The 26,828-nt window shown below is 38.9% G+C and overlaps 1 protein-coding gene across 1 annotated transcript in view; it reads right to left on the bottom strand.

Moving 5' to 3' along the window:
• Positions 1–26,828, bottom strand: part of NAV3 (neuron navigator 3) — a 264,054-nt gene that overhangs the window by 126,634 nt on the left and 110,592 nt on the right. The window contains 3 exon segments of the mRNA XM_030463599.1: positions 3,572–4,592; positions 14,201–14,340; positions 18,637–18,705. Of these exon segments, the coding sequence (XP_030319459.1) occupies positions 3,572–4,592; positions 14,201–14,340; positions 18,637–18,705 (1,230 nt within the window).

Genomic DNA, 26,828 nt, shown 5'->3' with positions numbered 1-26,828 from the left:
TCCCTTATCAAACCTTCTGGGAACTAACTTACATATGCTTCAGTATTTCTTATATCAGTTGGATCCTGCATTCAACTTCAGAGGGAACACATTAGGAGCTGTAAATAACACATTCACAATGGCATTTCAAAATAAATAATCACTTGCTGAGGAGAAGGAAGAATTTAAATTATGCCTATTTAGATTATCTCAAATGCAACTCTGACTGGTGCTGCCAATCTTTGAAGAGAAATAATAATCCCATATGAATTTCCATGCCATGGTGTTCAAGCAGCATAAAAATACAATGTGATATCAGATAGTAGAAAGCACCAAGAGTGCAAAGTTGAATAGTGCAATACATCATTTCAGTGTATTCACTCCTAGTGAAATAGTGTTTCCTATCTAGTGTCCATGAACAGAAACCTAAAAACCTTGGCTGCTGATAACTTTTACAACATTGCCTTCTCTGTTTAAACAAAATATATGCTGGCCTCAAAGAAACTCTTTGGAATACAATCTTTTACTAACTGTCAAGTTTTAGCAGTCTGTATGAACCAAAAAACAGAGGACAGAATTGTTCTCTATCACCCTCTTTACCCTCCCAAGGGAAGATAAAAGGATAATAAGAAAGAGAGACTTGAATGTTGGAAATTAAAACTGAAACAGGTTTACCAAAATAAGAAAGGACATTAACACATGGGATAAGGAACAAATATATACAAATGTCCAAAAGCTGATCTCAAGGATGGCAGATAGGTGTGTGAGGGCCCCTTGTGGCATGGGTGACTCAGGAGAGAGATTTGCAGCTCTTCCCAGCACCCTATGGATGTGGATTCTGAAAAGCATGTGGAGAACCAATGGCAAAGGGGGGCATTCATCAAGGCCAGAGTGCAGCAAGGCAGCAGAGAAGAAAGGAACAGAAAAAGGGATTAGGCTTCTAGTCCTCCTGGCTTTTATGGAGTAGGGGCAGGAAATGGGAGGGAATACAAGCATGTGATTGGGAAAAGCCAACATGGATTCACCAGGCTCAAATCATGCTTGACAAGCCTTGTTGCTTTCTACAACACAGTAACCCATTTGGCTGATGCAGGATTAGTGGTGGACATTGTCCACCTAGACTTCTCCAAGGTTTTTGACACAGTCCCCCACAGCCTCCTCCTAGAAAAATCTATGCATTACAGCCTAGACAAGTGACCCATACAATGGGTTAGAAACTGGCTGACAGGCTGCATCCAGAGGGTGGTAGTAAATAGTTCTTCCTCAAAATGGCAACCAGTTTAAGGCAAGGTTCCCCAGGGACTAATATCAGTCTGTTTAATATCTTCATAAGTGGTGGAGTGGGCTGGCAAGAACCAAATGAAGTTCAATGAGGAAAATTGCAAGGTCTTGCACTTAGGAATATGTCATCCAAGAATGCAGCTCAGACTGAAATCCACCTGGCTGGAGAGCAGCCCTGTGGAAAAGGACCTGGGGATTTTAGTACACAAGTGAGTGAACAGTGTACTACAGCAGCACAGAAATCCGACAGGATGCTGAGATATCTGCAGACATCTGCTACACACCAGCAAAAGCATGAGCTTGCTTATGATTGTGTTAACTGCTTAAACTAATCACAGTCATATATTGTGCTATATTGCAGTGTTCTGCATGATTCAGGATAAAATGTATGCATTGTTTTTAAATTATAGTGCAACTTTTTACAAGGACTGCAGTACAAATGTGTAGAGCCTAGGTATGCATTTTATCTGTGGAAAAATTAGTCTAGGTGGTGGTTATTGTTTATTAACTCATCAATCCCTACAGATGTTCTAGCAGCTAACAAATGCACCTGAAAATTCTGTGTGTAAATTGTGGTGATGGCTCAGAAAACATTTAAATTTAAAAGCTAGGAAGTGTAAATATAGTACTCCAGCTTCACACACACCTTTACTTGCTGTGTGTCCACAAAAATAAATATGTGGATATTTTATCCTTGGTTATATTTATATTCTTCTCTGAAATCACTGTGTACTATTACAATGCTCTTAGGAATTGTAAGCAACGTAGTTACTGTGTCAGATTTTGGGGTCAGATTCTGCTCTCAGTTACAAAGAGACACACTGAAGTAATGTCATGAAAGTTGATCTATTACTCTGGGCTATGGTGTTCTGAGATCAGATGCTGGCTCTAAGAATTTTCTCTTCACACAAGATTCAACTTCAAATACAGTCTGCTTTGCTTCTTCTTACTTATTTGAAGCCAACAGATGATTATTAATACCAAATCTTACTGGAAGATGAATGCTTCTATTGCCCTTTAAAATTCAAAATGCATTTTACTTCATTATAAAGCTTAAAAGAATGATAAGATATCTCCATCGTGCAATGAAATAGCATCAATGTGTGGTAAAATTGCCATTAAATAGCACATGCATTTAAAGGCAGAGCATAGCTTTTCTTTCTCCTTGTATATGCACCCTAACCCATATGTAAACATATGTACCATGCTGCAAATACTCTGTACCACTGAGGCTATTTCAGATAAAGAAACATGCATATTAAGCACCTTCAGCAATACATCTAATTGAAACTCAAGACACACTGCATATTAGAATAAATATAGCCTATATTATGCCTTTTTCCCCTGCCATATGATTTTCTGAATTGCTTTTGTTTTCAGAATTAACTTAAACAGTTTATCACTCATCCAGATTGGCTTTGAAGCTATGTTTAGTTGTGTCTTATGATATATAAACTTTGTCAGAGCCAGCTTCAGCACCTCTTTAGTTTTTAGCCAATATATACTCATTAAGAAAATCTGCCACTATATTTTGCTTAGTAATGTATTTGTCATTCTACCAGGTGTTAAACTTGCTCACAACTGTGGCTAAAACCCTCAGACAACTGACTTCTGAAATCATTACTCAAACCACCCTGCCAGTCTTTCTACACTTACTCCATTTTTTGAGCAGTACAGCAACAGAATTTTTCAGCTTCTATTCAGTTGCTCTACTATATAGCAAAATAAATTCAACAAATTCAATACATTTAACTCTTCATTCTACAACCTTGACCAGCAGAAGAGTTTGTATCACCAGTAAAAATTAAGCACCTCTATGGGGCTGTTCTATAACTAGTTTATGTATAAACCTAAACAAGAAAACGACCTGCAAGCAATAACCTTTTCTCTCTGCCCAAAATCTTGTGTATGGTTTTTCCTCTAATATCCTGCTAGCACTGTTACATAAGCTGAAACCCCCATCTGTTGATTTTAGCATTTTTTAAGACAACAGTGTACTTTAAGCAAATATAATTGAGTACCAGCAAACAATAGCTGAGGTTCTTAAATTGCAAACAAGAATATTCACACTAGAAACCTGAGTCAGCTCTGACCTCTTGAAAGCAGTAAAACATCCTGAATTTTAAATGGCAAATATCTGCAGTGGATTGCTTTTGTACAAGTTAGAGAGTCAGAGTTCTTGGACAGGAAAACTTGTGCATGGCACTGTGACAGAAACTAGGAGATAACAGTGTGATACACCATTGCTTTATCTGTTTTAGTGTCCTTTCCTAAATGGTAACACAAACCCAATTTCCCTCTGTGACCTTACCTATAAATGAAAGGAGCTACCGTGGCAGTGTTGGGGTGGCTGTATTGCTGTTGCTGAGGAAGCTGGATGACACCATTTCCTGCACCTTGGCCACTGCTTGGAGCTACTGAGGCTGGAAGAGCTGTGGAGGACCCCGGGGTGAGAGTTGCTCTTGGTTCTTTCCCTTCAGAAGAAGCAATGCCAGAAGAAGGAGAGGACTTCTCACTAAGTTGAGATTTTGATGTTGATTGGGACTGGTTTCCTTTTGTAGTCCTCAGTTTTTCAACCTCCTTGCTTCCTGTGCCTGCAGCTGAGGTACTCTGCTTTGCTGTTGGCACCTTTGATCCAGGTTTTGGGATCCCACTAGAAGATGGTATTAAACTTTCCTTCTTGGATGCTGTTGTCTTGCTTCCCTTTGGGATTAAGCTCACAATTTTTGAGCTCTTCTTCGTAGATGTTTCCGTGACCTGGTCCTTCTCTTCCTTGGCTGATTTGTCAGTGGAAGCTTTGTTTTTCTCTCTGTTCTTCTCCTCTTTGTCCTTTGTCTGTAGCAAAGACTTTTTATTGCTGAAATTTTTGCTTCCAGCTTTCAGCGGGGTTAACTTCGGTGATGCTTTAGGACTGCTGATTGTGAAGCCACCACCTGAGACATCCATTTCACCACACTCTGAAAAGGTATCATCCTCTCTCCCACTGTCACCGGGCCCTGAGCTCAGTGACAAAGGCGGTCTCAGTGCAGTCCTAGCGTTAACCAGCTTGAATTTTTCCAGCATTGATTTCTGGCCAGATGAAGGGGGCTTCATGCTTTCAGAAGGGGGTGGCTTGTGTCGGTCTGAAGATGGAGTAGGGGAGGTTGCAGGACTGGGTTGCTTCATGGACAGCATGGTAGAGGTTGCACTGTGTTTGACATTCATGGATTTGCTGCGCCAAGGCTTGCTGGCACTTGGAGAGGGTATGGCTGAGACCTGCTGCTGCCCAGTGCTGGTGGGATGCTGCACATTTACATTCATGCCTGCAGATGGGTGAGGGCCTTTTGGTGAATCTGCTAAAAAAAAACAAACAGAAAGAACCATAATGGCACAATCATTCTTCCATCTCATGCTTGAAGGTGATACTATACTCCTCTGGTACTAAAAACACAGTTACATGTTATTTATGATAAATACAATTTACATGCGCATGAAACATGAAGGATGCTAATAAAGAAATTATATATTTTTTAGTCTCACCATAATGGTGGGTTATGCAATACTTCTATGAACTCAAGAGAGCCTTAGAAACACCTTCATTGTAACCATTTCATTTTTAAAATGAAACCTCCCAATTTAAAGTTTTTATCTTTAATAAGTCATAAATAATTTTTTTCCAAACAGTTGTTAATAATAAAACCCTGAAACATGGAAGAAAAAAAATCCTGCAATACTGGAAGAAAAGCACAACTAGAGAAAGATGGTTTGGTGTTTAATGAAAGAAAAATATCTGGGGTTTTGAGTAGTGGGAAGATGACTGAAATTAAAGGGATACCATAAATAGGTATACCAATAGGTAAAAGGATACCATCAATTTTCTCCAGGGCAATAAAAAGGGACTTGAGGGTGCTGGGCTGAATGGTAAAGGGTTTAGGAGCACAGATGTTTTTTTTCCTCAATTCCTTTACTGGCAGGCAATGTTGAAAGGAATAGGAAAGCAGATCATATCAACAGGTAGCTTAGAAGCTGCCACCATAGGCTGTATTTTGGGTTTTTTGATCATGGAAATGTTTACACGGCACCAGACCTGCTAGCATGGGGTGGTGCAGAATTATCCAGGAGAAGGAAGAGGATTTTTGGCTAAGAGATGGCAGGGTTCATCGAGATTGCTTTAAACTAGGTTTGGAGGGGGAAGGGGATAAAACTGTGATGACTAAAGATGAGCCTAGGGATGGCATGGTGATGCTGGGGGTGAAACCAAAAGCTCAGCTTATGGAAAGTTCTTGCACCACTAAGGACAGACACACAGGTGTCCTGGGCATGGAAGAGAATCACAGGCCAACAGTAAGGCATGTGTATTGGTAGATGCCAGTAAGGCTGCTTCAAAGGAGGCACACCTCTAATGCATGAAGCATGGGGAATAACCAAGAGAAGTTTCATGACTGGAGTGTGGGGATGGCTGAGTATAAACTGTTTAAAAAGGACAAGAAAGGCAAAAGAAGAGGGGGTGTTACCCTCTACATCACTGATCAGCTGGAGTTCTGCCTGGGGATGGGTGAGGAGCTAACAGAGACCCTATGGGTCAGGATTAAAGAAAAGTCAGGGGGCAAGTGGTATTGTAGTGGAGGTCTGCTACAGGCCAACCAATCAGGATGACCAAGTGGATGAGGCCATCTTTAAACAAATAAAAACTGCTTTGCACTCACAAGCCGTGGTCCTCAAGGGGGACTTAGGTCACCCTGACATCTGCTGGAGGGACAACAGAGCAAAGCACCAGCACTCATGGAAGTTCCTTGAATGCATTGATGACAACTTCCTCCTCCAAATAGTAGAGGAACCAACCAGAAAAAGAGGTTTGTTAGACCTTGATTTCACTGATGGAGATTAGATGGAGAGTGATGTAAAAATTAATGGGAAACCAGGCTGCAGTGACCATGACACTGTAGAATTCAAGATCCTTAGGGCAGTGAGGAAAGTGTGAAGTAAGCTAAAGACACTTGATTTAAAAATGGCAGACTTTAGTCTCTTCAAAGATCTGATTAGTAGAGTAAAATGGGATAAAGCCTTGGATGGGAAAGGAGCCCAGGAAAGCTGGTCCATTTTCAAGGATCACCTCCTGCATGCCCAGGACCAATGTGTCCCAGGGAAGAGGAGGGCAGGCAGGAGTGCCAGGAGGCCTGAATGGATGAGCAAGGAAGTCCTGGACACACTTAGGGATAAAAATAAAGTTTACATAGGACGGAAAAATGGACAGATAACCTGGGAGAAGTAAAGAGAAGTAGTTCAGAAGAAGTTCAGAAGAAGTTCAACATGGCCAAGGGCAAGGTTCTGCACCCAGGTTGAGGCAATCCCATGCATGAATACAGGTTGGGAGGAGAATCATAGAATCATAGAATCATAGAATTAGCCGGGTTGGAAGGGACCTCAGAGATCATCTAGTCCAACCCTTGACCCACCGGACCAGTTGCTAGACCATGGCACTGAGTGCCACATCCAGTCTTTTTTTAAATGTCTCCAGGGATGGAGAATCTACCACCTCACCGAGCAGTCCATTCCATAGCCTAATCACCCTCTTCGTGAAGAAATTCTTTCTAATATCTAACCTAAACCTCCCCTGGCACAACTTAAGACTGTGTCCTCTTGTCTTGTTGAAGGTCGTCTGTGAAAAGAGTCCAGTTCCCACCTCGCTACAGCCTCCTTTCAGGTAGTTGTAGACAGCAATGAGGTCTCCCCTGAGCCTCCTCTTCTTCAGGCTGAACAACCCCAGCTCTCTCAGCCTCTCCTCATAGGGCCTGTGCTCGAGTCCCTTCACCAGCCTGGTTGCCCTCCTTTGGACCTGCTCCAGGACCTCTACATCCTTCTTAAACTGAGGGGCCCAGAACTGGACACAGTACTCAAGGTGTGGCCTAAAGGACTGAGGGCAGCCCTGAGGAGAAGGGCTTGGGGTTAAGAAGCTTAACATGAGCCACCAATGTGTGCTTGCAGCCCAGAAAGCCAACCCTGTCGTGGGCTGCATCGAAAGGAGCACAGACAGAGGTCAAGGGAGGTGATTCTCCCACTCTGCTCTGCTCTTGTGAGACCCCACCTGGAGTGCTGTGTCCAGTTCTGGAGTCCCCAGCACAAGAAGGACACAGAGCTCCTGGAACATGTCTAGAGGAAAGCAACTAAGATCAGAGGGCTGGAGCACCTCCTCTATGAAGACAGGTTGACCAAGTTGGGGTTGTTCAGCCTGGAGAAAAGGAAGATCTGAGGTGACCTTATAGCAACCTTTCAGTATCTGAAGGGGGTCTACAAGAAAGCTGGGGTAGGGCTTTTTACACGGGTGTGTAGTGAGAGGACAAGGGGAAGGAGTTTAAAGCATGAAGAGGGAAGGTTTAGGTTAGAGATTAGGAAAAAAGTCTTTAATTTGAGGGTGGTGAGACACTGGCACAGGTTGCCCTGGGAAGCTGTGGCTGCCCCCTCCCTGGAAGTGTTCAAGGCCAGGTTGGATGGGGCCTTGAGCAACCTGGTCTAGTAGGAGATGTCCCTGCCCATGCAGGGGGGCTGGAACTCAATGGTCTTTAAAGTCCCTTCCAGGCCTAGCCATTCTATGATTCTAATAATATTCATAGAATCAAAAAATGGCTGGTGACTATAACTTTCTTCTTAAGTACAGCTAACAACCTCTAGTAGCTAACTTGAGGAATTTAACCCAGTGCACTTTCATAGGCAGTAAAAAAAAATCAAGAATTTCACTAATATCAGTACCTAAAAGTTACAGACATATAACATCTACAGAGATGTTTGGAGCCTCTAAAGTCAGAAGGCTTGGTTATGTGGCTCTGGTACAGTACTACCACTACATTTACAGGATCCAGGAGTTCTGACAAGTCTTCACAATTAATGAAAACAAGAATGTTTCTGCAATAATCAAACCTAATTGACAACAGTGATTTTCAGAAAAGTCACCTAACTTCACTAAGCAAAACAGACCAATGCAAAAAAGGGTTAAACTCTTCTGCATGAACCTCAGATTTCCAAGACATATCTGAGAGTCTAAACACTACTACCCTGGAGCAATAGACAAATGAAGTGGTAATGGCAATCAAGCATGTGGTAAATAGCTGTTCCAGCAGATGTTTTCTTTCAGTGTATCCATCTTGTCTTGCCATTTGGTCTCAGGACTACCAGCGAAAAAGGCATAAGCCTGCTTCCAGTATATCAAATTTAGGAATGCAAGAAAGCGTATGAAATATGCAAAGTCATGTCTTGGGACCCCTCTGTTTGAATAATATTGTAGATGAGGACACTAAAGACATTTGTCCTTTCAGCACAGTTTGAAGTTACGCATGATTTTAATTTTTGAAGTCTCAGTCCCAAGGCTCTGGTATGGACTAGACTACTTACTTGGAAGTTTGAAGCCCATTAGTACACATGGGAAAGGGTTTTTAGCATCCTAAAAGAAGACCTGTTTTTTTCCTTAAGAAAGTGAATGCATACATAGAAAAATCTACTTCTCCTACACAGCATCTAATCGTAGAATCATGGAATAGTTTAGTCTGGAAAGTACCTTAAAGATCATCCTGCCATGGGCAGGAACATTTCTCACTAGACCAGGTTGCTCAGAGCCCCACTCAACCCGGCCTTGAATACTGCCAGGGATGTGACATCCACATCCTCCCTGGGCAACCTGTTCCAGTGCCTTACCATCATCACAGTGAAGAATTTATTTCTAATACGTAATCTAAATCTACCCTCTTCAAGTAAAAACCATTACCCCGTGTCCTACTGCTACATGCCCATATAGAAAGTCCCACCTCAGCTTTCCTGTAGGCCACTTTCAGGTTTTGGGAAGATACGATAGGGTGTCCCTAGAGCCTTCTCTTCTTGAAGCTGAACAGAAGTTCAGCAGTTGGGAAAAAAAAAAACAAAAAAAACCTGAACAAAAGTAACACAACAGGAATGAGGAATGTAACAGCTTTTACTTGCTTAATGCTATTATGCTATTAACAGCTGTACCCCAGCAGGCCAATCACCTCCTCCTCCAATAGATGCTGTGCAATTCCATTTCCTCCTCAGCCTGACATGCAAATTCCACAGCACAAAAATGAACTCAGTCAACCTTCACAGAAAGTTTCAAGTAGCTCTGCTGTGATCAGTTACTAGGCAAGAAAACATTAACTGGCAAGGATTGCCTCAGAGCATTTTTTGGGACAGGTGAGGTTATGGCTTATTGCCCAGCTCCAGGTAGTATCATGCACATGGAGCAGCTTTAGTAGGCAGCTGCAGAGCTGACCCCTCCCTTGTGACTAGATCACGAATTGGGGCTGTGTTCCTGCTATTTTCTGGTGAGCCTCAGATCCTGGAAGAGAGCCTGGGGCCATCAGCAGCTGTTGAAAATTACTGCAGCCCTCAGGCTTCCTTAATTTATACCAGAAATCAGCACTGTGGCTGATAGCCCAGGACTGGGTATGCACAAGGACATTCTTGCACACACCTTGCACTAAGCTTGCCTGAATTACACAGCAGGACTGGGGTCTTTAGCTATCCCAACAGTTTTGCAGAACAATTCACCACAAGAATCTGCCAAACTCATGCAGAATAGATGTAAAGATTTATGAAGAGCAGGATTATACTACACTCTGCTGTATGAATTCAGTTACATTTGCATGGCTTCAGGCTATTAGTTTTACTTTAAAAAAAAAAGAGTTCTGATTGAAAAGAAGAATGTATGCCATGCTGTATTTCCTGCTATATAATATTAAAGTCACTGGAGGAAAAATTGTAACAAGAAGCCTTTAATCTTTCATGAACAGCTTGTTCTGCTACATAGCAAACCCCACAGGTTCCTGGAACTACTGATACTTAACTGATCCCTATGAAACAAACCATAAACAGCATCCAAAAACATAACGAGAACTTTAACTTGCCTTTAATCTTTAATTTATAGTGTATCTTTAATGTTCCCCCAAAGAATGTGGACTACACACTCTCAATAAATGTTGAGAAATATTGTGTGTTTAAAGATGTGGGATAAAAAGATTCAATCCAAATGCATTATTTGAAGCTAATCATCATCGCTTTCCTTACACTCAGCTGGACTTAGCTTTAGCTGTTCTTTAGATGAAAGCTGTCCCCACCTTGTGGTGATTTTCATAGGGAGTGAATATAACTTTTGACAAGGATTTCATATTTTTATAAACCAAATTTTACAAGGAGATAGACTTCCCTTATTGCTGAAATGCATAATCAGCTCATGCTGAAAACAATTTGGAATTCTGACTGAGAGCTCTGTGCCTCAGAGCTGAGCCCAAACTGTGTTGGGAAACCAGAGCAGCAACACTCCCATGTGTTCAGTGCAAAAAGAGAATTTTCTACCAGAACCCAGCAAGACCATGACAATGAAATGGACACTTTCAAGCCTACTTTTCATAGGCTGTTGCACAGATAAAGGACAGGTGAGATGTTTAACTTGGGCCCAATACCTAACCAAGCTCTTCTGTCCTCTCCTCTGTGACCTTTGCTGTGCTCTGCTGCTGAAGAAGACAGGTCCTCTGTGACAGAAGCTTCCCTCATAGCATCATAGTTAGGTACTGATAACCTAGGTATTCTGTAGCCAGCACTTACCCAGATCAGAATACCAAATTTTAGTCACAATATAAAAGGTTAGCAGAAAATTAATACCTGCAAGGGATTGTTAAAAGGATGTCTGAAGAAATGGGAGGTTTATTTGGTGAGATTATGTTAATTCAGCTAGTTCTTTCTTGTCTTTTTCCAGCTGTCCATGAAAAAGTAGCTACCTCTTATCATCACAGAACACCACCACAAGGGGAAACTGGCCAAATACTGGCACCAGAACATAAACAAATTAACTCTAGATGTACATACTGGCCACAGATGAACAATGAGGCAAGGAAGTTCCAGGAAAGAATTTCTCAGAGTTCATATGGGCAAAATAACCAAGCAGCATTGGAACTGAGTTTGGAGGATACTTAAACACCACTTTATATAGTAAATAATTTGAAAAGCAGACAAGTAAACTACATGACATGGAGACCCTTATTAGAGTTCAGAATATTTCTAAGCTCTAAAGTCTAGGAATTTCTTTTTAAAATTTGACTAGAATTATAACATTCCCTCTTTGCTTCCAAATGCCCTGGGTATCCACATTATTAGCAAAGTGAATAATTCCTTTACTCCAATAGTTTCATTTTCATCCTTTTATTTTCATCTTTATTTTATTAACTCAGAAACAGATAGCTGTGATGTGACCTGGAAAACAGATGTGTTCTTTGAAAGCCATCCACAAAAGTCAATAAAAATAAAAAATACAAAATCCTCATTTGCAGATGAGTTTATTTGTTTTGTGCATCCTGTGTTCCTGACTTAACCAAAGCTAGAAATTGGGCTGTACTCAACAAAGAGCAAATCTGCATTCCCTCAGGGGAGCTAGGTTTCTTCCTGTGTGAACTACTCTAAGCAACATTCAATGGAGATAAGATTAATGACATACTAAGCAATGAAATACTAAATAAAAGGTCCACATCACCTCTTATTTTTAATCACCCTCAGGTCTCCTTTAACTCTGTGACTACATATCCATCCCCACTGGGACTGAGTTGGGAACTGTGTTATGCAGTAATGGATTTCAAATATTCATATAACCAGATTAAAAAGAACAAAACATAACATATGCTGTATACTTTTTGAGGTCTCCTTATAGCATATACAAGAAGCTGGACAGCAGTGGAAAACACACTGAAAATGGTCTCCTGTTGGTCTGGAGGTCCCAACTGCTAATGACTACTTAGCTCTTTTTCTGCTTCAGTTTATGCAGCACTAATGTGGAATTATAAGCTATATGATCTATGTTTTAGAGTATATAGATTGTATATCCATTCAGTAGAAGCTGTTTAAGCTATCTTGCTCCAAGAACCTGCACCAGAAGCAAAAATTGAAATACGGGGTTTATTATGTGTGCCACATTGTAAGGAAAAATCACTTTTTCAATGTGTAGTGACACTTGATTTTTAAAGAGGTGGTTATTCTTTTTATTATTAATATTATGAGAATTACAGTTTATGTCTAAAGAAATTCTTCAAAAAAACTCAGGTCACAGAATGTCTTCAAATGCTTAAAAAAAATGTAAAGTCTACTTTGAAATTTCATTGCAGTATTCAAAAATTAGCCATTATAATAACCAAATTTAAAATACAGCATGGCTCATCTTGTTTTATCTTTAGGAAAAGAAGTAGCATGTGAATTCAACTCAAGGTTCTCCGGTGTTTTAGGGTTTTATAAAGAGTGCCACTTTGATATCTTTACACTCACAGCAGTAATTTTCTCTAACTTCTGCTTTATAGTCTAAAACAAACTTGCATCCTGTTTATAAACTCATGCAAAACCACTGTTCTTCCATCCATTCTGCTGTTTTGAAAGTAAGAAAAAAGAGCAGACAGAAACATCTTAAATATAGTACTCAATAGTTATGCAACATTATATATCCTATATCCTGTAAAATGAATTGAAATATTATACACAAGCAAAACCACCCGTTATCCTCTTGAAAGTGATGACTTCACTAAAAATCAAGGTTCTCATTCTCTGCTGTAAAGAAATGGGAAAATAAAGAAATCCATCATGCAAAAAGCACATAAATGTGCAATACAATGCAAACCTTAGCAGTCAAAAGAGAGTTTCCAAGTAACAAACAAAGAATATCAATTTCTACAATCATGTGTCACCTTGAACCATTTTGCTCTTGCATAATTAAGTAGCAAACTTTTTCAACATTATGAAGCAATTCTAAAACTTAAACTGCTGTACATACCTTCACTCAAGCAGCAACATCTACTGCTTCATAACTTCACTATCATATTTGTGAACAATACAGAATCTGCTTAGTTTTCACTCTGATCTCTTTCTGGTTTTAGCCTGCATGTCTTGCCATAAAAAATCCTTAATAAAATAAACTCCACTACAGAACTATCTAAAACATTCAACACTGATAGTAGAAGTAAAGAAATAACTATTGAAAGGATTGTTTTATATCTTCAGATACAGCTAGGGGCAAAGTGTGTTCATCAGAATTTTGCAAAAAAATCTGGATAGCTGCCTGTTGCTTACATGAAGAACATTCACTGCATACTTGTTCCTCCCACAGACCCCAAGGATGCAAACGGGTACTATGTATATTGTATCTTTTTCAACTCTATTCTAACCCAGAGATATGAATAAAATGCTGTTCATTACACAAAGGGAGAAAGAAGGGGGAGAAGGAGCTGGATTAGTTACACAACTCAGAAAGAAGATTTTTTACATTGTTCTTTCTGAGATGAAGCCTGAAGACCCACATTGACTAGGAGAAAGAGGGTCAGTGTGTAAGAAATGTAAGGACCCAGGAAACTTTCTTTCCATAATGGATGTTTATATTTGAAAGAGGCAATAAAGCTTGAACAATGGATTCAAACCCCTACAAAATTTCATTACATTTGACTTAATTTCTAATCTATTCAGACTCATATATACAATAAGAGAGTAACAGATACATGTGATATTCTGATCCATATATAATAATTTGATTCTTCTCCATTAGAGGCTAAAATACAAAGTTCCCTGAAAATGACAGCACTTTTCCTTCAGATATGAGTAGACTTGAATAGGGACTAATAGTATAGGCATCCAAAGTGGATTCATTTTTACTTCAGAAAAATCACCCAGTGACATTTCCATCAAAGAGGGATAAAATATAGTTAGAACATCTTGGAAGTTTTCAGTTCTGAGCTTTAATCCCAACTCAATCACAAGTCAGAACCCTATCTCCATCGGTCTTCCTCACCGAGTCTAAAACCTACATTCATTTCTTTCAACCTTGTGGATAAGTTCTTTTGGTGATTTTGGTTTTTTCTTGATTTTCTTTTCTTTTACACTTGTATGTTATGAAGTGTAATGTTAAGTGTATGTTAAGAAGGTAATCACTTACCTTTTTCGTTTCCATTTGCATATTGTGGAGGCTTGTTTTTATCAATGCTATTAAAGCTCTGGCTTCTCCGATTTAAATTAGAAGCACCCTGGACTTTGGTACTGCTTCCTGCAGCTGGCACCCTTGAGGGTCCTGGAAGCCTGGAATGTTATGAGCAGAAATCAGTTCATTTTATGTAATGCAACATACAGAGGAAGCAGCATGCAGATATCAGAATTTAAAACCAACAACTAAAAACAACGTTTTCAGGTAAGCAACAATGAACAGGAGAATTCAGATTAGTAAGACTTCACAAGTAGAAAAAAAAAGCAGCTTATTCTTACTCACACAAAACGGAGAAAGATGCTTTCTAGAGTCTCAAAACATGTAAGAAGATGCTTTGCATTTACCATTAGCATTGCTAAAACAGATTAACAAACCATTAAAGTGCAAGATCAACTTTTATTTAAATCTGTCACTTTGGAGGAGATGTTACAGAACTTAATTAAAAAGCACAACAGTACATAGTTAAGAAATGTTTTGTACCTCTCACTCTAGTAAAAGTTTCATAGCTGTTTTTAGCAGAAAAGCTGACTTTTTAGGTCTTTGGCTATATTCCAGGAGGCTATTGACTAAAGTATTTATACTTTATTATTTTAAATGAAAAATATTAAAAATACATATTTTAGCTAGATGCTACAAATGCATGTATATCTTTTAGAAAAATACAGACTATGCAGTTCATTTTTTAGTACTTGTTGCCACCATCTGAACCATACTGTGTAACTATGCTAAGGAAAAATTGGGGATTGTTGTCTCTGGCTTGCATAGACCTGCATCTTTTTTTGTGTGTGTGAAATTGTTCTCTGACATAAGATGCTATAATACAGGCTCACTTCAAAATTTCTGCAACATCTTTGTGGGCACCCCCACTCCTTTCCAGTTTTGTTATCTGATAGACAAAATGAAATACTTGAATCAAGAGGCAATTGTCATAGGAGAACATCTCTCTTCAGTTTCTTATTTATTGGAATGATCTGATGATTTTAATAGTGGTAAGAAAATACCAGAGTTAATGAATTCTGTTAGGTTCAATATATTATAAAAAAGCAGCAGCAGAAGGAAGAAAAAAAAAAAACATGTTACAAAGAATTACAAAACATTAGATTTTTTCCTAAACTTTATGGTGGTTTGTTTAATATATTGGTAATAAAGAAATGTCCAAATGATTTTATTTTCATTGGCAAACATATGTAAGCAGCTCTATGTTCTCTTCCTTTACCAATTCATGCCTCAGAGAACTAATCTGTCAGTCACTTTTATGGCTCTCTCTGGCTGCCAGCCTGCTCTTGCTAGTCTCTGTGCCGAGCCCAGAACAGAGCTCTTCTCTTCAGCTGTATGCATACTAACCTTTACCATGACCCATGAATCCAAGTGATCTTCTGTTCCCTGAAGAATGCACTAAAACAAACTTAAAAAAATATTTGCTCCTTCTCATTACTCTAATTTGAGAGGCAGTAAGAGTCCTGAGATCATTTTTTAAAAGTAATGGAAAAAAGCAATGAGAAGGCATGTGCAACACTAGAAAATCATTTGTTCTGTTAAAGCATAAAATAGTTCTGCATATATTAAAACAAGCCAGCATGGTACAAGACCAGCCTGGCTAAACAAGGAGCTTCGAGCAGAACTCAGGAAAAAAAGGAAAGTCTACTGGCTATGGAAGGAAGGGCAGGAAACTTGGGAAAATTACAAAGCTACTGCAAAGATATGAAGGAAGAAAATTAAGAGGCCAAAGCTCAGTTTGAATTAAATCTGGCCAGTATCATTAAAGATAGTAGAAAGAGTTTTCATAAATATGTAAATAGCAAGAAAATAGCTAGGGACAATCTCCCCCCTCTACTTGTCCTGCGAGGGAAACTTCTGACATGTAAAGGCTGAACTGCTGAGTGCTCATTTTGCCTCAGCCTTCATCAGTGCCAATTGCTCCCTGAGGGTCCAGCTCCCTTAACTGGAAGACCAAGATGGGGAGCAGAATGAAGCCCCCATAGTAAGGGAGGTCTATAGGCCCAGATGGGATCCACCTGAGGGTACTAAAGGAGCTGCCAGAAGTGCTCACCATGCCACACTCCATTATTTATCAGCAGTCCTGGAAAAGTGGGGATGTCCAGTTGATTGGAAACTGGCAAATGTAAGGCCCATCTACAAGAAGGGCTGAAAGGATGATCCAGGGAACTATAGACCTGTCAGTTTGATCTCAGTGCCAGGAAAGGTCATGGAGCAGGTCAGCTTGAGTACCATCACACGGTACATACAAGATAACCAAGTGCTCAGGCCCAGTCTGCATGAGTTATGAAAGGCAGGTCCTGTCTGACTGACCTGATCACCAGACTAGGTGTCTGTGTGGATCTGCTGGAGGGCAGGGAAGCCTTACAGCAGGACTCAGACAGGTTGGGCCAATGGGCCAAGGTTAATTGTGTGAGGTTTAACAAGGCCAAATGCCAGGTCTTGCACCTGGGGCATAACAACCCCATGGTAAGCTACAGACCTGGGGAAGTGTGGTTAGAGAGCTTTAAGCTGGAAAGGGACCTGGGGGTATTGGGTGACAGTCGACTTATTATGTCAGCAGTGTGTGCAGATGGCGAAGAAGGCCAGCGACATCCTGGCTTGTATTAGGAACTGGTGGCCAGCAGGAATAGGGAGGTGATCATCCCTCTGTACTCAGCTCTGGTGAGGCCCCATCCTGAGTCCTGTGCTCAGTTCTGGGCACCTCACTATAGGAGGGACACAGAAGTGCTGGAGCGTGTCCAGAGAAGGGCACTGAGGCTCATGAAGGGCCTGGAGCACAAGTCCTGTGAGGAGCGGCTGAGGGAGCTGGGGGTGTTTAGTGTGGAGAAGAGGAGGCTGAGAGGAGACCTTAGAGCTCTCTTCAACTACATGAAGGGAGGTTGGAGCGAGGAGGGAAATGGCCTCATCTCCTTAGTGACTGTGATAGGACCGGAGGGAATGGATGGAAGCTGTGCCAGGGGAGGGTTAGGCTGGATGATAGGAAACATTTTTTCACTGAGAGGCTTGTCAGGCATTGGAATGGCCTGCCCAGGATGGTGGTAGAAATCACCATCCCTGGAGGCATTTAAAAGGCTTTTGGACCTGGTCCTTAGGGACATGGTTTAGTAGTTAGATTATGGTGTTGGTCAAAAGTTGGACTGGATGATCTTGGAGGTCTCTTCCAACCTAAACATTCTGTGATTCTGTGCTTCTGTGATTCTATATTCCGCATTCCAGAATTTGAGCACTTGCCACAATAAGCACATTAAACATGAGATTATTTGCTCTATGCGCTTTCCAGTTTACCCCATTTGCTGTCTTTTTAATTGAATTCACGTTTAAAATTTCTCTTGCTGAACCATGTTAAGCAGCTAAGGAAATGCAAAGAGAAGAATAACAAATAAGGGACAAGTCACATACCTCTGAACAGGCTTCGGAAACACTGCCACAGATTTAGAGCATTAGACAATAGGACTGTTAACCCAAACATGTTGAATATGGACAAGACAGGAACATCAGCAATAAAGAAAACTGAAGACTTATAAATGCAGGTGCAAAGCAACTGGACAGTAGTATAGCTTATTCCAAGCAATCACCAGCAACTGAAGTTGGTTTAGTGTGCTATTACTGCAATATGAAAACTTTTGTTGTAGGTTATTCAATTTACAGTTCACTGTTCTCAGGAAAGGTATAATTAATGAACACATTAATTATCCCCCGTGAAAAAAAGCTAGAACCAAGATTAAGCTTTAGACCTCAATTTCTTTCTTCTGCAATCTGGCTTGCAGATTTTAGTGCTCATGGAAGACATAAACTGGAGGTACTAAGGAAATCTGAAATACGGTTAGCTCCTACACACAGCTCTTGTCAAATTCACTGGCAAAATGAAGCATCTCATTTGTAGGGACTGTGTGCAGACTGCACTTGATGGAGCAGCCTGAAAGTGATTCTTTTTTCCTTTTCTACTTTCCTTCTGCAGGAACGTGGATCTGTGAACTTGCTTCTGTGAACTCAGCTTCTCAGGTAGATTTGTGATACATGCAAAACATCCCCTGGGAATTAGGAAGGACTTCCAAACATCTTTTCATTCATGACTCAAGTAAGGATTTGAGGCAAGTAGGAGAGAGCACTAAAATCACCAGCTAATCCTTCACATCCAGTATTTTACATGCAAGATACAAAGATGTAGGATGCATAAATACCAGAAAGAGTACAAAGAATACATTACAAATCTGCTCCTTCCAGACCTTACAAGGCTTTCCTATGGCATAGCTCATTTGCTGCAAAGCTTGCACGTATAACATACACACACATTGTTTAATGTCTGCTTACTTCTAAAGGATAAAGTTTCAATGGCCATATACTCGCTTGAGTATCACTAACAAGCAATAAATTAGAGATATTTAACTGACCTAGAAGTCTTTTTTTGATTGGTTGCAATTCCACTGTGATTAGACTGAGATGCATATCTGGCTGTGAGACTGTATGAGAAGAAACAGAGAAACTGAATTAAAGAATTTCTTTTAACATGTATAGAAAGAATACACCAGCAAACTGTGAGTTAATGAATACAAATTGAACATGAATATAATACACACATTAACTGTCAATAATATGAAATAATGTAAGCATGCAGATTTTTATGAGAGATGCAATACACAGATTATGAAATAATGGATATTGATGGATTTTTTTTTTCATTTGCTAGAAATAATCTTAGGAACAGACAATGTGAGTAAAGTTTCAGTGGCTGAATTACTGAAGTCTTGCTCAGCTAATGCAGAGTGCACCTCAAAACTTTCTGTCTTTTCTGTTTTTTTTTTCCCAGTCTACAAAAATTACTGATCACAAATACACAGCCACTAGTTTCTCCAGTATCCTGACTGGGTTCACAGTCTGACAGGAATGATTACGCTATACCAGGGTGGACTCAGAACTATTCCTGCAAAAGAAGGATAACCCTCCCCACAGTAGAGCTATATGGCAAAAGCATTCCATCATTATTTTCATCACTGTTATAGCAGTGTAGGTCATGTTTGTGATGCATTACCCAGGTAATGAATCAGAGGTGTTATTAAGAAAGCCCTGACATGTTCTCAGATATACAAATTCCACAGGAAAATACACCTTTTTCTATTAAGGCATCAGAGTAGTGTTTCTGCAACAGAAGATATCCTGTGCTACAGGGCAAAGAGATGTCTATTTCTCTTGGCACCCAAATATACATCACTAGTAAACAGCAAATTTATGCCTCTTGGGCATAAATATATTATATATATATAATATATATATATATTCGCATAGGGGATATGTTAAAGGTATGGCCAAGGCAAGGCCTTCGCCCGGGGAATTTCAGTTCCCATGAACAACTGTATCCTTTGGGATCCACATAGCTTGAGGATATAGACAAGTGCCCAAGCCAGGTGCAATCACAACAGCAAATTCCTTGCATTATTACGGAAGTGACAGACAACAAAATAAACAGAAATTCTTATTAGTCACAGGCTGCTTTTGTCTCTTACAGCTCTTCATCTTCCAGCAATTCTTCTGAGTAGCAGCAGAAAGCACAGTGCTCCAGTCCCAGCTTTATTGACTGCTAGCAATGATAAGAAACACCTGGTGGTGTTGAGTCTATGAGAATTAAGCAATTTCTGCCAGTTCACCTGAGCAGATAGCCTGAGACTAGTGCAGAAGGAAGAAGCCCTCAAGGGAGAAAGGTTTTTTCCTGAAGAAGAGCAAGGGGAAGGAACAAACCAAGGCACAATGTGAGATTTCAGTGGGATGCATGATTATTGTTACTTTTCCAAACTAAACCCCATTAAGGAGTTAGGGATTGCCTCTGTGTCTGCAAATTCCAACTGGCACATGTGCACATGATGAATATAAAAAAGAGGTGAGAACTTTAGTCCTAAGAAGATAAAAAGGAATCATTCTGTATACAAAAGCAACAGTCAGTTCTCTGACATATTTTCACAGTAATGCTGAGAAAGTGCTTTTTTCACATGGCTATAGCTTCTGTGGGAATTACAATAAATTATAATAGCATCATAATAATTACAGTTTATATATTTTTATATCTCTAGCCATTAGTATATTAAATTAAGTTTCACTTACAGCTATATTTCCTAACAGTGTCTGGACTGATGATGCTAATGTGACATAGGATAGTTCACTGACGTTGCTAAATTTGTGCTGAGCATAATAGCCCATCTTCCCCTCAAGTTTTGGGTTTTTTCCAGCATATTTAAAATGAAGGAATCTAGAAATCATTAGCTGGTAATCTGCATTGACTAAACTAAGAGGCTGGTGAGAAAAATGGTATGTCAAATAAAACTTTAGTGCAGTTATGTTGTAAAAGGTAAAATGATACACAGGACAATAAACACAGACAGTGAGCTGGAAAAATAGTGAATAGGATGCATTGCCATATTGTATTGTCGTTTTTCTACCTCAAAAAATACAATTCCAAGGTAGCTGCAAGATCAGATAATCTCAGTGACACAGATGAGTTGTTGATAACTTCACCAACACCTTGTTGTTTAGGGTTGTTGTTTTTTTCCTTTTTCTTTTATTAGCAATAAATACATGAACCACCTATCTGGAATGCTTTTCTTCCGTGGTCTTTACCTGGGACTTAATCTACTAGGAAACTCACAAAATGTCAGCTTATAGTCTGCTTTCAAACTTTCCAGACAGGCTTGAAAAGCATCGATGGATGTGTCAATGTCAGTAAAGCATCATTTCCACTGTGACTGGGTAAATTTATCTTCCAATATTAATGAGACAAAGGAAAGGGAAAAAGAGATCTTAAACATAAACCAGCATAAATCAGGTGTAACATGTTCCTAATGACTTTTGGTTTTCCTTCTCAGTCAGCACTGGATGTGCTGGACCCACTGAAGTTTTGCACAGATGCCTGTTTCCCAACTGCTGGTTCCTCTGTTACAGATGTGAGCTGCAAGCCTATCCATAAACAAATATTTACTTGCTGCCCCTCCATCTTATCAAGTAGTTGTCTGTGGATGACATCTGGAAGTTGGGAAAATAAACCCATTTTGCCTAAAATGGTAATTTCTTATATTTATAGATCCACACAAAGGTTTACTAAACACATGCCTGTATTAAAGCATAGGGGATATGTCAAAGGTATGGCCAAGGCAAGGCCTATGCCCAGGGAATTTCAGTTCCCATGAAAAAATGTATTAACTAAAATGTATTAACTAAAACTATTAACACTAATAGTTTTTAGGACAGGGAGGATATATTTGTAAGAGGTTTGGGAAGAGGGATTTTCAAAGCCTTCACTACTCAGCTGTATGCTCCCAAGACCTTTCCTCTGCCATACAACTCCCAGCAGTAGTTTTTTATTACATGGTCACAGCTTCAACTGCTCAGAGGAATCAACTGCTCTTCCCCATTGGCAGGAAGAGGACATACAAACCAGAGAGGATACCACAGAGTTAGCAGGAAACCCTAATGCTTCAGGAGCTACAGCCCTGGGAGCAACTCCAGCACTGGACCTGGGCCAGGAACAATCCTTTTGGCCTCTGGCACCATGCTGAACTCTCCTGTTCCACCTGACATGTTAGGGAAGAGAAGGCAGGTGCTCTTGGTTAAGCAAATCAAAGATGCAAGATGGGTTTACATGCATCTCATCCCAAATCCTTAGAAATCATCTGGGCTCTGAAAACTGGATTCCAGGTGGAAATCAAGCCCCCCATATTTTCTATTGCAAACCAGGGAAACAGTAGTTAACACAGCAGATATGAAACACTGGGAAATTTCTGTCACTCCATGGGTGAAAATGGAATAAACATGCTGAGACTACCGAGAAAGGAAGTTCAACACATAGGTAGCTTGAGTGGTATTGAGAAAGAAAGAGTTCCTAGAGACTGTCCTGACCCTGAGGTGTGGATGGGGAACAGCACAGCTGTACTACAACAATGCTGGTTGTAGGAACCAGGACTCTGTTCCATCATGTGGGCTTGCTGCACAGTTATTTGTGTCTGGGAACTAAGGACCAGGTTGCACCAAGACAAGGAATTGATGGAGGGCATGCAGTTGCAGGTAAGGTAAAAGGATTAGCAAGAGGTGCTGAAAGGTGTAGGGGAGCCTGGTAAACCAATATAAGCTACAATACTAGAGGTTCTTAAATGCCCTTCCACTGCAACTGAAGTAACACGTTGAACTGAAATGGGCAAATAAGAACAAAGATGAAAAGGAAGAAGTGACGGCTCAACACTGAACTAAACTTTCAGAAGGTCTTTCTTGCTTCTGTAACAATTGCGTGGTGTATCAGGAAAGAAATAGATCCTTGAAAGTGTGTATACCATGTAAGCTGAAAGATGGAGCTCCTATAAACCTGGATATAGAACATGAATCAGTCTGCAAATATTTTAACCTTCTTCTTAAAAAAGTAGCCCATTCACTGCCACTCCGACTATTGTCTGTGTTTTATTAACAGTCTGTCAAAAGATCACAAGGATCATGTTACACCACATTGTAATTTTTCTATAATGTTAGGAGTCACATGGTTCTAAAATGCCAGCTATGTGATCTGTTAGAATTACAAAAATGCAAAAGGGTTTGTAGTATGTAATTGAAGTCTTTCTAACTTACTGGCACACTTGAATTTAATATACTGTTCATCTTCTAAAGTGTATTAATATCACTAAGGAGATTGCACTCCAGAACTGTTGGAGACTTCCCTACTAGAAAGATTCTTTGATAAAAAAAAATAGATTAAAAGGAGTGAGTTTTAAATGGCAAAATTTATCCAGAAGATCTTTATTGTGCTGTACACCATTTTGATTTATTTACTTGTTTAACAAACTCCTTGGCTGCATGCTTCTCATCAGCATGCCTGGTAAAAAGCACAAGAACTAATATTCCAAGATTCACCCAACTCCAAGTTCCAGGGATGCCACAGGAAACAAATGTTTCTAGGCTACTTGCCATACCAAACAGTGTGGGCAGCTAAAAAATCCCTGATTCCTCAAACGGGCAGTCAAGGAAGACAGGATGAAACCAAAAATCCCAAATTTTCCCACAAGCAATATTTTTCAGATGTTTCTTTTGCCTTTTTAGCCCAGTCCTGGTAAATTAATATACGTTTATATCTTCATATTTGAATCTATCTAGCTACATATACATATTTACATAAATACAGATTTGATATATATGTGTTTGTGTGAGCACTTTTATATAAATGTTATAGATGTAAGGGCATTGTCTAGGTATTCTTATGTTTATATTATATATATATATATATAGTGTGTGTGTGTGTATATAGATATATATTTACCACAGAAGTACACATTTATCTTTTCATTCACAAGAGGAAATGTCTATGGTTGAGGCAGTTCTAGCTCATACCATATCATGTCATATCATATCATATCATATCATATCATATCATATATCATATCATAACATATTTTTTGTATTTCTCCTTTCTGCTCTTTGAACTTCTAGCATCTTATACAAGAAGTTGGTCTCCAACTATTTCAGGTTGGAGGTAGAAGTAAAATTGTGTTTTAAATGTTTTCCTACTCTTCATGGTTCATAAACCAAAAGTCAGATAACCCAGTTTCACATCAACTTTTATGCTCTTGCAAAAACACAGTAACTTGTAATAAGAATGAGCCATCTACCACAGTGACCATACCTTCCCACTCTATTCCCAGTGTTTGCACTATGGGTATTTTATAGAATTTAATGAAAGAATATATGAAATCACAACATTAAAAAAACAAAAAGGTAGTTTAAGGGTTGGACTCGATGATCTATGAGGTCCCTTCCAATCCAGCCAATTCTATGATTCTATGATTCTATGATAAAAGAGCAATAAATTTGCTACTTAGCTACTGTGCTTAACCTGAGTTGTAACTCACATTGCAACACAAAAATCTTTTACAAATTATTATATTTTTAACAGATTAGCCATGTGAATAACAGAATTATATCAGATGGTCTGTACAATAGTTTATGCCACCATTCTGTTTCACACTTTTATAGCATAAGGCTGTAAGCTCACTCCCAGAGAGAATGAGAAAGGGGGTGCTAGAGAGCCCGAGGCTGTCACTTTTTCAAATCTACATTCGTTGTAGATTTCATAGATTTTCAAAGAACTCAAATTCATCAACGTGTCCCAAATTGAGATTGTTATAAACCTGCATCAGACAACCAATTAACACATAGTTAAGGCTGTTCTTTTTTAAAGGAATCAAAGTACGTTTGTGTGCAGTTCATTTGGTTTTCTCGTTTTAACCTATACAAGTAAATTTAAAAACCTTCTACCAACATATCAGCTATACTGCCCCCAAAATTTTCAACAAGAGGATAAAAACACAAATATATGATTGCAATATGCAATTTTCCTAAGATGGCAATTTATCTCGTCTGTGACTAATTTTAAATACAATAAAAGCTCATTTTTTAAACTTTTATTTTAATCTATTCTCCATGTGCACTAATTGAGCACCACCTGTCTTCTTTGGAAGCCTACGGATTTTTTTTAATTTTTTTTTTTTTTGTCAATGAAGAGACAAAGTTATTTTCTCCACAGCAGCTATAAAGTATACTGTTATTTTATTAACTGATATTTGTAAAAAAATATGTCAAGTATCATATTTTTTGCACTGTTTGGAAAAACAAAAAGAGATTAAAGTTGATAAAAAGGACGGAAAGCATCAAACAAAGAAAGTAGCAGTACAAAAATAAAATTATGACTTAAATGAATCCAAGAATGCAAGGAAAAGACTGAGTAGTACATTGCTATCAAGGGATCTGTCAAGGAATACACAGGAGTAAAGATGTAATACTTAGTTTCAGAAAAGGCAGAAAATTAATCATATGTAAATAGAAATACTGAAGACACTAACTGTTTTCTATGGCTGCCTTTGAACTTTACATTTATCAAAGTTATATTTACCATAAATGTGAAATTAAAGGCAACCTCATATGTTTGAAAGACATCAAAATTAAATAGATGGGAGACCTGAGAAAGGAAAAAAAATGCTTAGAGATAATTTCAGCAGAATTTATTTTCAGAGAACGAGATTAAAATGCTACAAGGTTGAATGGAAAGCTTCTCATAGGATTCTAAATGATCTGGATTAGCAGCAGTGAAAATTAGGGCCCAAGTGAATAGTTGAAATATAAAAGCCAGTGAATGGCAAAAGAAACAAGTGAAAGGAAATCAAAATACCTGAAGAGCTCAGGATGGAAATTATCACTAAATTGGTTAAAACACTCTTTTGAAAACTATAGTGCAGACAGGGAGAAATGATGACACTCACATTTTAAAATACAACCAGAATAAGAGAAGAGAAAGAATTATCACTATTGAGCATGTGGCAGAGGTAATTTATACATGTAAGAAATCAGTTTAACCATGTGTTACAAGTTTCTGAAGAAAATGTTTAGACAAACTTCAGACACTTTGCAGAGAGGAAGGAATGTAGAACATACTAAATAAATAGCACATGAGGGCAGGTACCAATCAGAAAAAAAAAATTTGAGGATTCAGCCAACAAAATTATTTAAGAAGGTAATAGATATGAAGAGTTTCTGAGGGGATTGTAGTAAGATGTTAAATAAGAGAGGACATGTTAAAAAAACTTAAAACCTATTGAAAGACTATAAAATAATTTATAATTGATATTTTTATATTTTCTATTTAGTGCATTCTATATTATAGCTATAGAGATGACATTTTGTTTTAGAAATTGGAAGTCTACTTTGAAAACCTTTTTTTTCCTTATATTAAGCATAATCAATGTTATTATTTTCTTATCTTACAGAGAGGATGAGATACAGATCAGAAGTATATGAAAAATATATTTTTGCTATGCATCATTCTGCTTTTTCTTTATGAAGGTCATTAGAAAGACTGGCAATTTGCCATCAGAAAAAAGTAAGCTTTATCTTTATGGTAATTTCTAAGTCTCTCTTTCTAAGTCTCAAAACTTCAAATAGAGCAGATGCAATCTTTTCACGTTATTTCAAAATATAGCCATTAAGGCAAATTTTAGGAAGGAAAATCAAAATAATTGCTAATGAAACAGTGGAAATAATATTAATATGTGCGAGGATATGGAAGTGTAGTTTTTTACATATTGCTCTGTCAATACATCATAGCTGTAGCCTAGAAAGCCCTAGAAACTGCAGCAATTCCCAGCATGTAATGACAGGTATATTGTATATCACATGTGTACATCAGTTTCATACTTCTGTGAGATAAGCACATGGTATGTGCAAGAGCAGCCACTTTTTCCAGTGACGTAGATAGTGTTTATTGCAGGAAAAAAATCTCTAATTTATGCAACCCTTCCCTATTAAAGGTCTTCCATTTGCTTAGGTACACAGCTAACTGATTTAATTGATATGCAGAGCTACTATATACTTTAGTTACTTGGATTTCAGGAAAACAAAGATGAAAGAAATGTATTTGCCAAGTTCCTTTTGCTGGGAACAGTGAGGGCTGTAATGACTGCATCTTTGTGGAGTAAATCAAAATGGGCTCAAAGCAGATTTTAAGACAGAAAGGTAGCTTGGTTAAAGTAAAATGAAATCCCCAAGGCCCACATGAAGGTGGGCTGCT

This window comes from Calypte anna, chromosome 1 (genome assembly GCF_003957555.1).
Source record: "Calypte anna isolate BGI_N300 chromosome 1, bCalAnn1_v1.p, whole genome shotgun sequence".
Classification (NCBI taxonomy): Eukaryota; Metazoa; Chordata; class Aves; order Apodiformes; family Trochilidae; genus Calypte; species Calypte anna.
Note: the sequence above shows the minus strand (reverse complement) of the source record. Positions and strands in the feature narration are given on the sequence as shown.